Source organism: Bubalus bubalis, chromosome 8 (assembly GCF_019923935.1).
Source record: "Bubalus bubalis isolate 160015118507 breed Murrah chromosome 8, NDDB_SH_1, whole genome shotgun sequence".
NCBI classification, from domain to species: Eukaryota; Metazoa; Chordata; class Mammalia; order Artiodactyla; family Bovidae; genus Bubalus; species Bubalus bubalis.
In genome coordinates this window covers 53,493,162-53,505,423 of record NC_059164.1, presented here as the reverse complement: position 1 = coordinate 53,505,423, position 12,262 = coordinate 53,493,162, and the positions used below count along the sequence as shown (strand labels likewise).

Here is a 12,262-nt window from a genome sequence, read left to right as displayed (position 1 = left end):
ATTTCAGTTCGTCAGGATTAGTCAAGCTAGGCGATCAAGACTGCTAATGCATAATGATTTATAAAATGAAAAATGTGTAGTGACCATGCAAATGTTTCAGCTAATCAAAGAGAGGAACTTTAGCTTTGAGAAGAAAGAAAAACAAGGGCATGTCAAGGCCTAAACCAAAGATGTATGTAAAATAATCTGAGCAGCTTGATTAGCCATAGTGAGATTAGAAGTTGCATTTTTGGCCTTTAAACATATGGTGTAGCATATTATATATCACCTCTCCGTAATCTCTGCAACAGCATGCCTATGGGAGTGGCCTTATTTTCGCTAATAGCGCAAAGAAAAGACTAGACTCTTCTGAAATATCCTTGTGTGACTAAGAAAAGGGTAAAGTTAAACAAACTCTATTTTTCAAAGCAGAAAACAGTCTGGCTTATCAAAATGATTAAACAGATATTCAATTAAAACTAATATCTTAAACTATAGTAGAAACTATGAGATGATAAATCATGATGAAATGGCATCTGTTCTGATAGCCCTGTGCTATGCTTTCTGTTGTTCCTGTCACACTATTTCCCTGCTGCTAAGACTGCATTAAATAGCAATGTGCACTGTCCATCTTAGATCTCTTTAAATAGTCCTGTTCAGTACTTGATGAAAAGCTTACAAATGCCTCTCAATTCATTGTCAGTTCTTTCTAATACCAGAAAACCAGGAAGCCTTTGAAGGGCTATTATTAGATGGACATTATACATGTAACCAGGACTTGAATTTGGACCAAGTTTGGTGATGCAATACAGTAGTTTCTTATGTTAAAGTAAACTATAGATACAGATGGTATAGAGAGAAAAGAAGTGAACAGAAACAGAAATTATGATAAAATTATCATAAAATGTACAGTCACATATTTCCTATCAATAGTCTGTTAAAACAGAAGCAGACATGTATAATATCATGTATGAAACGAGTCGCCAATCCAGGTTCGATGCAGGATACTGGATGCTTGGGGCTGGTGCACTGGGATGACCCAGGGGGAGGGTGTGGGGAGGGGGGAGGGAGAGGGGTTCAGGATGGGGGGCACGGGTATACCTGTGGCGGATTCATTTTGATGTTTGGCGGAGCTAATACAATATTATAAAGTTTAAAAATAAAATAAAATTTAAAAACAAACAAACAAAAAAACAGAAGCAGATACTGTCATGTGAAAACCAGTTTGTCATCTATTATACAAGTAGTTAATCCTAACAGAGTTCTATTTGTTTTTTTCTTTTTGTTTTAAGTACTGGGGCCTGGAGGTCAGGACTTATTTGTCTTCAAATTTTAGGCGAGGAATAAAGGGATCTCTGAACCAGTATTTGGCAGACCGTGTTAACAAGGAAGTAGAGTTTTCCACTGTAAGTCTCATCCACAGGTTGTGGCCATTTTTTCAAGGTCACATTTAGTTAAGAAAGAATTTGGCTAACATTATGCTAAGAACCTTTCCAATCACCCATACATAATTGGGATGCTTAATTAAGTGACATGCTTAATATGCAAACCCAACACATTCAGAAATGTTTCAGCTGAACTAGATTGTAAGATGACAATTTGCTTATTATAGCAAATAAAATATTTTGATCCATTTTTATAAGTCTTACACTAACTCTCAAGTTTCATTTGAAGGGAGACATGATCTTTGCATTGTCTCTTAACTTTTTAACCTTTTCAATGAGGTACACTTAGAAGTTTAATGTAAAGGCATAATTTATTTCTTAAAACATGTGAAGTCATTAGCAACCTATGTTGGTCTAATATCTAAATGCTTTCAGCTTGTACCATTTTGACTCATTTCAAGTTTCATAATTTCCCCTCTTTCATCTCAGAATATATAACCTTGTCTTTACCCATATGTCTTGGTACACAGAGCTACATATCATGTGTGCTTAATTCAGCTAATGAGAAAATAAATAAGGGTAAATAAAAGCCTTATTTTGTGCATCACTGTGGGAATTTTAGTTCTGTCAGTATAGTAAATATTAAGAGAGAAAAAAAAAGAAAAATCTCTCAACCAGAGTTGACTGTGTCTCCTTTGTTCACTCTTGAAGAGTTTAATTGATAGACTACAGTTTTCACTGGGACACTCATTTTAAACCAGCTGTTCCTTTTGGTAGGTGCGTAATGTACTATATAATGTACTATATTTTTTAGACCTAATCAGACTTTTATTTGCCTTCTCACCAGAAAACATCTGAGATAAACATCTCCCTCCCCTCCTCTATCACATCTAAATTGTGATCTCTCATTAGAATATTTGCATGAATAAAAGTATATATCTAGTGGAAAATATTTCCTTTAGCTTAACACTTAACTTGCATGGGTACATATTTATATATGAAAGTTATCCATAGACAAATCTGATGCTGTTTTTACCTGCTTAAATATTGATAAAGTGGCATAATCTTCAAAAAATTTTATGTACTCAGTTAATCTATTCATCTTTGTCAGTGAATTCCTGAAGTAGCTTGCAGTAGCAAAGAAATGCAATGTAACAGTAACAAAAGTGATAAAGGAGGAATAAAGGAAATGTGTAACTTAGAATGTTTCACTTAAAAGTGGAGAAATTCTGCATATTCTAAACAAGGCCAATGGAGCAGTCTACATATAACATGTAACTGACATTTGTTGTAGGAGAAATGAATTTTCTACTTAATAAAATATTTTTAATTTTTAGTAGCCCCAAATGTTTTATTTTGGATGAGTTTATGTAATGTGGATTTAGAAGTGATAGTATTGGCTTATCTGTAATGTTAGAAATCCCTCAGAAGTGCACTTGTGCTTTCCTATAAGTATAATTTCAGTTTGTGTTTAGTACATATGGAAGTAGAATGCTCTGTTAGTTACCTTTTTTCCGCCTACATATCCATCCTTATATCTGTATTTTGCCAATTTTAGATGGCAATGTCCTAGATAGTAAGTCAGAAAATGCTTAAAATTTTCAGAATATCACATAAGTATGATACATAGGATTGTAGAATAATGTTGATTTGATGGTTATTTATGTCATAAACTTTTAAATGTAAGGAAAACACTCACAAATCATTGTAAGAATTAAAAAAACAGTTAATTTAACCATGGTGAAAGGGCTAATGAACTCTAAAGAATGCCAAGATAGAAAACTTGTTTAAGCCTTGCTTATACACCAAATCCTTGCCTGGAGAATCCCAGGGACGGGGGAGCCTGCTGGGCTGCTGTCTATGGGGTCGCACAGAGTTGGACACAACTGAAGCAACTTAGCAGCAGCAGCAGCATACACCAAATCAGTCAGACTACGAACAAGATATAGGTAATATAATTTGTATAAGGTGCAACCTGACTGAAAACTTGCATTGTATTATTGCATTCTTAAAACTTTTATTACCAAGTACATTTGTTATCAGTTACACATAATGTACTTTTGTTTGCAGACAGAGATAATTTAAGTGAAAGCGTTCCATATGCTAAAAAGTGGTAAGAAATGTGGCAAGCTTCTCATCACATGGTAGACTTTATAGCTAAAACGTGGTAAGAAATGTGGCAAACTTCTCATCACATGATAGACTCTATAGAATGTATCTTTGTATGTGTCGAACTACCTACGTATATGTGATCTAGCTACCTACTTATCTGTGTGTTTATCTGGATTGGCAGCCATTTTAAAAGTTAACTTCTCTTTCTCTGTTCTTTCATTTCAGTTTGATTCCTTGTTATCTGGAGACAGTATGAGGCAAATGATTACTGGAACAAAAGGCTTTTTTGTATATAGATTTTCTTTTTCCCAAACTATTGTCTAGCCATTTCTTTTTGTTTATCAAAGAACAATTAAGTAAACTGTCCATTAAATTTTTAAACAGCTCGACACCTATTGGATCAGTTAATTTTATAGCATACATTTCAGAAAGCCTTATTATGATATTTTCAAGTACAGTAATCTAAAGGTATGAGAGTATGTTCTAAAAAAATTCAGGAACATTTTTTAAAATCACTTTTGAGTTCCTTTCTGTTATTCAGTGATCCTTTCCTTTCATGTTACAAAATGACATGTAATGAATCCATATTTCAAGATAGCAAAGGATATAAAATACTCTTTCTTTAGTATGAAATATGAAGTATAAGTGTTTCTCTTTTTTTTAAGAGAGAAGAGTTAATTCACCCTGAATTTCTCTTTTTTTTCTTCTAAATTTGTTTTCATTATTAATTTCTCCTTTCTTTATGACATAAAGTGCCAAACTCAAAAAGTTTGAACTGTGTTAAAAATGGCTCAGGATAAATTGTGAACCATGTCTATGATTCTTATTTTCTCTTTTCAAAGACACATGTTGTTCTAAGAATTTGTTCAAAACCAGTGTTTATATAAATACTTGCTTTTAAATACAGTAAAAATGAATTGTTTTTTATAGGAAAGAAAGTGATTGCTTTGTCAAAGTTGCAAACTTGGCAAGTTGACAAGTTGTCTGATTCCTGATTAGTATAATACATGTCTTCAAAGAGTGTGACTACTACCCTGTTGAGCAGATGGACGCCCCAGGCTTCTGTGTAGGAGGGCTCCTTGTTCAGCTCTTTTGCCAGCCTTTACCTGTACTTGTCTCTCCACAGACTTTCTCTCTTCCTCTCAGACTTTCTCCCTGCTTTTCCTTACTTTGCATTTTCCTTGCTTCGTTTTTCTGCTCTATTTCTTTCTCACTCTCCTCATATCCTTTTCAGCTCTTTATTCACAACTTTGAAAGGGAAGTAAATGGTAGAAAGGACATTTTGAGCAAAATACCTTAACTTTTTTTCAAATTAATGAATAACCATTGAGTAATCTTTATATTTCCGGACTTCCTGGTATAAGTTTAGTTAGCTTGAAATAGGAAAATGCTTAAAGGATAAGCTATAATATTAAACTTAAGATCCTTTCTTTGAGAGGACCTATTTGTGTAGCTATTTTCTGGGAGTATATAAGTAAATAAACAAATATCCTATATTAGTTACTATATATACTCATGTAGTAATATGTATTACTGTGTATATTTTTCTAGTACTATGTATATTTTTCTAGTACTAAAATTCGAAGATGGTGGTTTTACTTTATGAGTAAGTACACTGCACATCGCACCCCACTCCAGTACTCTTGCCTGGAAACTCCCATGGACGGAGGAGCCTTGTGGGCTGCAGTCCATGGGGTCACTAAGAGTTGGACACGACTGAGCGACTTCACCTTCACTTTTCACTTTTATTCATTGGAGAAGGAAATGGCAACCCACTCCAGTGTTCTTGCCTGGAGAATCCCAGGGACTGGGGAGCCTGGTGGGCTGCCCTCTATGGGGTCGCACAGAGTCGGACACGACTGATGCGACTTAGCAGCAGCAGCAGCAGCAGCACACTGCACATACATTCTTTTTACTAGCTTTGATAACAGATATTTAAATGTGTATTTTTCAGTTGTTTAATCATTATTACATCTATCTGAATCATACCAGTAAACTATTTTGAAAGGTTTTTAACTTGTAGCACTGTGCCATTGATAAGATTATCAGTTATGAAGTATTGAGAAAACTGACATGTTATTATTTATTTCTAACTATGCTAGTCAAAGCAACACATCTTAGCATAATACATAAGAGGTATGGAATATAAAGGTAGAATCTGATAATATCTGATGCCTTTGAAAACCCAGTGTCTAAATACTGTGGTACCTTAATGCCATTGTTAAATAGTTAAATAATATAACAAATATTCTATAAAATTGATTGGTCATCATTAATAAAGGATGTGGTAGGGATGCCATAGAGCTCTGAAGTCGGTTAACATTTGGTGACATCCACTCTCTCTCCTTCTGCCTCCATCAAGGTGCCTGTGTCGGTGGCCATGATGACTCCCCAGGTGATCACCCCTCAGCAAATGCAGCAAATCCTTCAGCAGCAAGTCCTGTCTCCTCAGCAACTCCAAGCCCTTCTCCAGCAGCAGCAGGCAGTCATGCTGCAGCAGGTAATGTGGGTTACCTACTTTGGAATACTAGCACCTGTGTTGACAGTGCCATGGGCATAAATGACAAATTCTTTCTCCACTGGAAAGGACAACCTGTCTGTATCCTGGAATATACATAGAGCATTGTAATTGCAGAACTGCTTAGGAAAGTTTAAACCCCTTAGTCTTTTTAAAGTCATTAACATCTAGAGTAAGAGCCGAAAGAAGTGTCATTTCAACATGAGATAAATCAATATTTAAATATTTAAATGCTTAGGTGCATTGGATTTGTAGACTTGCCTGCAAAAGTGCAAAGAGACCTACAGGTAATTGTTCTTTTTGAAATTCCTAACCCTCCAATACTCCTTTTAGTTCACATAAGGATGAAAGTGATTCCGACCTACTGCTACAATGGAGAAAGCAACATCTCAAATTTTCCTTTTCAAAATTCATTTGGAATTTAGGAATAGAAGTATCTACTTATTATAACAAAGTTGAGCAGCTGAGCCACCAATTCATGAGATTTATCTTTTTCAAATAACAAAAAAACTAATGTTCCTAATATATATATATATATATTATTGGAGCCTCAAGTTTATATGAAGTGGACTTTAGTCATAGACTTGATTTTTCATAGAGAAAATAATGTGCTTTACCTGAATTCTTATAGATTTAATTACTTTGCTATGTTCTGTGATGGTGACCACAGACCAACTGCTTATATTTCTAACTCTGATCTTCTGTCCATCTGATGGATTACAGTTTTTTTCTGGTAAGAACCGGTCACCCTAATCTTACGTAACTCTGTAGTTGGTTCTTATAAATGGTAGAGTAGACGGCAGATATAATAATCTAGGTTATTCATTTGGCTCTAGCACTTTAGAATACAGATTTTTCTATACCCCTTCATTTAGGATATTTTGGACTCTGAATTGCAAAGTTTCAGAACTGGCTTGGGAAAAAAAAAAGATGTATGTAGATTTGTCTCCTGGAATCCAGTGCATATTGGTTGTTTTTCTTGTGAGATGAATCTTAATGGAGACTCTACCCTGTATCCAGTGTAGAAGAGTTTAGGAGGTTTATAATACATGCAACTTTTGCCTTTATTTATTAAAGTCAAAATGGTTTATTCAGCAACAACTACAAGAGTTTTACAAGAAACAGCAAGAGCAGTTACATCTTCAGCTTTTGCAGCAGCAGCAACAGCAGCAGCAGCAGCAGCAGCAACAGCAACAGCAGCAGCAGCAGCAACAGCAGCAGCAGCAACAACAGCAGCAGCAACAGCAGCAGCCGCAGCAACAGCATCCTGGAAAGCAAGCAAAAGAGGTAGGATCCGGCCAGCTCATCCATGCAGAGGAGCGCGAGGTTGGGAAGGGCACAGAGAGGCCAGGGCAGTCTTTAGTCTTCCTATCACCAGGCTCTTGCTGTCAAAGATGCACTATTATACATTTGTACTGAGCTTAATAGCAGTGACAGTGGAACTCTCCTGTTCTCCTTTTTTGTAGCATGGGACTTGAGAGTTATAATCCAATGCTGCTGTCGTCTAATGTTCACTAATGAATCACAGTGTACAAAGAGCAAGCTGTGTGGTGGACAAAGTACTGATTATCTTGTATGCACGGAGAATCTAAGTTGGTGAGGGAACCTTATTTTTCTCAGTGGTGCAGCTCAGAGAACATGCATGCAAATTGAGCCTGTTATTGGGGGTTGTGGGGGGAAAAACGGAGAAAGTGGTTGGGCACAGATTTCAAAGTCACAGGCCCCTGATTAATGACTGCTACTGTAGGTTTGGAGTGGCGAGTAGAAAGTTCCAGTTTGATATGCTCATAAATCAAACTGACAAGCTGGCTTCTCAGGCCTAGCTTGCACTTGTCAGCAAACTGCATCAAATATAAACATAATACAAACAAAACATGTTGAAGTAGTTAAATTGATCAGCAGGTATCAGAGCTGTTGTCTTCAAGCTGCCCATTATGCAAACGTACAGGAAACAGTTTTGACCCCCTGAGGCTTTGTTTCTGTTTGGATTTGTGAATAGAATTTCAGACAGCCATCAACTACAGAATAGAAATTGCTCCCTTATTTCTCCTGAGGCTTTGGGCAATCCACATGACTTGCTCCATTATGCAGTCTGTTTTCCAGTGAGCGCATCAGAAGTTTCTCTTTTTCCCAAACTAAAAAGGAAAGGTCTTCCACAGCAGCTTGTCTTTCTCTCAAGTGTGACTGCCTTCTCATACCCTCCTGAGTCCAAAAGGAGTCTGGTTTGTCTTGTAATGCCTCACAAAATTGGAACTTATACTTTTCCTTATAATAAGGGCACGTTTTGGGGCCTTGAACATAATTCTGCCTTTAATATATTCCAGTAAGAGAGAAGAGGAAGTGAGGGAGCTAACAGGCCTGTCCTATGAAGGCTACATCCCAGTTTACTAATAGATCACTAGAGACCACGGTCATGGACTTCTGCAGATCAAACTTACTGAGTTGGAAAAAAAATAAAAAGTGCTGTTGAAGTTGACTGTTTCCATCAAGTGTCATTCTTTGAGTATAAATAAATTTATTATCATCTGAAATAAGCCCATTTAAAAAGTCTGAACCATTGTGACACACTTTCTCTAGACCTTGTTCCATCCTCTTTTCTCTGCTGCTGTGTTAATATTTGAAAAAAAACGGAAAATCTAGAGCTTGCTCACATTCTTCCCTTGAACTTTGACGGTGGGATGACCATTCACAAATGCACCAGGGCAATGAAATGAGTGTGTGTTTTTCTATACGAGAACTGTTTGCACAGACTCTGCCTTTCATTCACTGGGTTGGGTTTTCTGACACCAGCAGCAGCAGCAGCAGTTGGCAGCCCAGCAGCTTGTCTTCCAGCAGCAGCTTCTCCAGATGCAACAACTCCAGCAGCAGCAGCATCTGCTCAGCCTTCAGCGTCAGGGACTCATCTCGATCCCACCTGGCCAGGCGGCACTTCCAGTCCAGTCGCTGCCTCAAGGTACATACAAAACATGGTGCACATGTCATTTCTAAGCTTGCATTTCTATCACTGTGTGGCCTGTGTGCACTATACCTTGAGAAATTTTTTATGACCTTCATGTTTATTATTAAAACATGATTGTTATGAAAACAAGAACACAGTGACTTAAAACCTTCCCAGGGCAGCAAAAGCAGTTCTAAGAGGGAAGTTTACAGCAACACAGTTTTACCTCAGGAAACAAAAAAATCTCAACCTAATCTTACAAGTAAAGCAGCTGGACAAAGGAGAACAAGCAAAACCCAAAGTTAGTAGAAGTTTTGAGTATGTGATTTAGATGCACATACTACTGTATATAAAATAGATAATCTATAAAAACCTACTGTATAGCATAGGGAACTCTACTTATACTCTGTAATAATCTATATGGGGAAAGAATCTGAAAAAGAATAGATGCATATATGTATAACTCGGAGAAGGAAATGGCAAGCCACTCCTGTGTCCTTGCCTGGAGAATCCCAGGGACAGAGGAGCCTAGTGGGCTGCCGTCTATGGGGTCGCACAGAGTCAGACATGCCTGAAGCGACTTAGCAGCAGCAGCAGCAGCAGTGTATGTATAACTAAGTCACTTTGCTGAGTACCTGAAACTGACAACATTGTAATTCAACTATACCCTTTTATAAAATAAAAATTGAAAAAAACATGATTGTTAACATGGTTGCATGCCTCTTTGTCTTGAGACTCAGAGATTTTATTACACACTGCTTTTTAAGTGTTTGGTAAACTGCGCTCAAGTGCTTTGTTAGATATTAAATGTGTATTTATTTGTTCTACAGAAGAAAATGTGTAAGAACAGCACAATTCAAGGTATCAAATATATACTGAAGATCTGCAGGGAATTGGATTAGTGAGAAGGCTAACAACACTCTATTTAACATAAGTGAGCTGATAGGAGTTTTGGTGAACAACTGCTAAGAAAAAGATAGACACTCCTAATCTGCACACTAAGATCCCTACATATAAAAGGAAGGCTTTATGTATTCCTACAGAGAATATTCCAAGTTATGCTTGGGGGACCTCCTCATACATCCTGGACCATATTGATCCTCCTTTCTCTAAAATGATGTTGCTATAATTATGAATTATAGCTTTAAAAAGTTGTCAGTTGTATTCTTATTTTTCTGATAAGAAAAACTTGGATGTACTTTAATAATTCAATAACACAATACCATACAAATATAAAATTGTATGTATTCATTATTGTACTCAACTTTGGGGAAATGGAAAGGGTTCTAAGTGAAAAAAGAAAACAGAATAGTAAACAAAATGGTTCTTTGTGCGCTAAAATTCTCAATACTGGTAAAATTCATATATCTATACATATAATGGAAAGCATATTCTAATTTCCATTAGGATTTTGTTGGAATAAGCTTTAATCCAAATGAACTTTAATTCAAATCATTTATGCTTGTTCCAGTGGAGCTCACATTGTAGTAATACTTGCTATGCATTTTTCTGCCTCTGTAGGAGACACTGAAGAAAATAAAAAATGATTAAGTGTACCAAAAAATTATAATTAGGCAAGTAACATGGAAATTTACATTACCACATGTCAAATAGCTAGCCAATGGGATTTGCTGTATGACTCAGAAAACTCAAACAGGGGCTCTGTATCAAACTAGAGGGGTGGGATGGGGCGGGAGATGGGAAGGGGGTTCAAAACAGAGGGAATGCATGTATACCTATGGCTGATTCATGTTGAGGTTTGACAGAAAACAACAAAATTCTGTGAAGCAATTATCCTTCAATAAATAAATTAAAAAGAAAAAAGAAGAGCCTTTTAAATATTCAAGTTTTTATTTGTTGCACATTAAGTTAAAAATACCAGGGTAGATGTTTTTCTCTTTATTTATCAAATTACTATCTCTATGGCTTAATTTCTCCAGAATTCCTCTTTCATTTGACTTTAGATACTCTAATTCACCTGATTGCATTACTCTGAAGAAATCAAGAGAGATAAAGTTTAAATTGTGAAAGAAAAACAAGGCAGTAAAACCATTTTTTCTGTGTCATTCCAAAGAGAATTGGAATAAACCAGCATGATTTTATTTGAGTAAAACCATTCAAACATTTAAAAAATGTTTAAAATGCTCATAGAAACAAAATGTAACTTCTATAAAATATATTTGTTGAACTGCATTCTTTAAAATCAAGCATACAAATACCTTGTGAACAAGGAAATTCATTATGATATAACCATTCTAATAATTTTAAAATGAAAACTTTCTCTTATTCCTGAGCTTTTTTTTTTTGATAGAATTATCTTCTTTGTTTTTCTTGTTTTTTTTTTCCAGTTTTTTTGAGATATAATTTATATACAGCACTGTATAAATTTAAGGTATGCAGCATAGTGACTTGACTTACATACATCATGAAAAGATTGACTTACAACCCTGAGTTAGTCCCTGATGTTACACAATATAATGATTCACTATTTCTTTACTATATAAAGTGATTGATCACCACTTACTTTTCTTCCATTTGTATCTCCACAAAATACATGAGAAATAAAACACACAGAATGGAAAATACTGAGGGAAAAGAAGTAAAACTGAAAACATTTGAGCAATCTTGGTTTGAGCAGAAAATGGATTTAAACAATTTTTTAATTGAAATATAGTAGACTTACACTGTTGTGATAGTTTAAAGTGTTAAGTGATTCATATATATATATATATATATATACACACAAAAATATATATAGAAGAATATATATATACACATATATTCTTTTTCAGATTCTTTTCTCACATAGGTTATTAAAAAATATTGACTGTAGTTTGCTGTACTATATAGTAAGTCCTTGTTGGTTATCTATTTTATGTATAGTAATGTGATGTATATTTCCAGACTCCTAGTTTATCCTCCCTCCCCTATCCCCTTTGGTAACCATAAATTTGTTTTCTATGTCTATGGGGTTATTTCTGTTTTATATATAAGTTCATTTGTGTCATTTTTCATTTGGATTCCACATATAAGTGATATCATATGATACTTGTCTTTCTCTGTCTGGTTTACTTCTCTTAGTATGATAATCTCTAGGTCCAAACAAAAGAGATGGAAGTCGTCATTGTGTTTTCAACTGTTTAGATAAATGTATGGGAAGTGCCATTGTGGAGACTCATCAGCCAAACTCAGAAGGAATGTGTCAGATAAACCAGCTATACTAAAGGAACATGAGTTCATAGCACACTTGTGGAATTTCAAAGTTAAAGTGGGAGAAAGTAAAAAAGTAATTGTAAAAGGAAAAAAGCTGAATCTTTGCCTCAGCTACTG

The 12,262-nt window shown here is 35.5% G+C and overlaps 1 protein-coding gene across 14 annotated transcripts in view; it reads left to right on the top strand.

The window, feature by feature from the left end:
• FOXP2 (forkhead box P2) overlaps positions 1-12,262 on the top strand; it is a 661,296-nt gene that overhangs the window by 575,444 nt on the left and 73,590 nt on the right. For 10 of the 14 annotated variants that reach the window (XM_044946650.2, XM_044946649.2, XM_044946651.2 and 7 more), the window contains 3 exons: positions 5,839-5,976; positions 7,072-7,281; positions 8,785-8,947. In XM_044946650.2, the coding sequence (XP_044802585.1) occupies positions 5,839-5,976; positions 7,072-7,281; positions 8,785-8,947 (511 nt within the window). The remainder of the gene's footprint in view (positions 1-5,838; positions 5,977-7,071; positions 7,282-8,784; positions 8,948-12,262) is intronic. The other 4 variants (XM_044946657.2, XM_044946659.2, XM_044946656.2 and 1 more) reach the window with 3 other exon arrangements.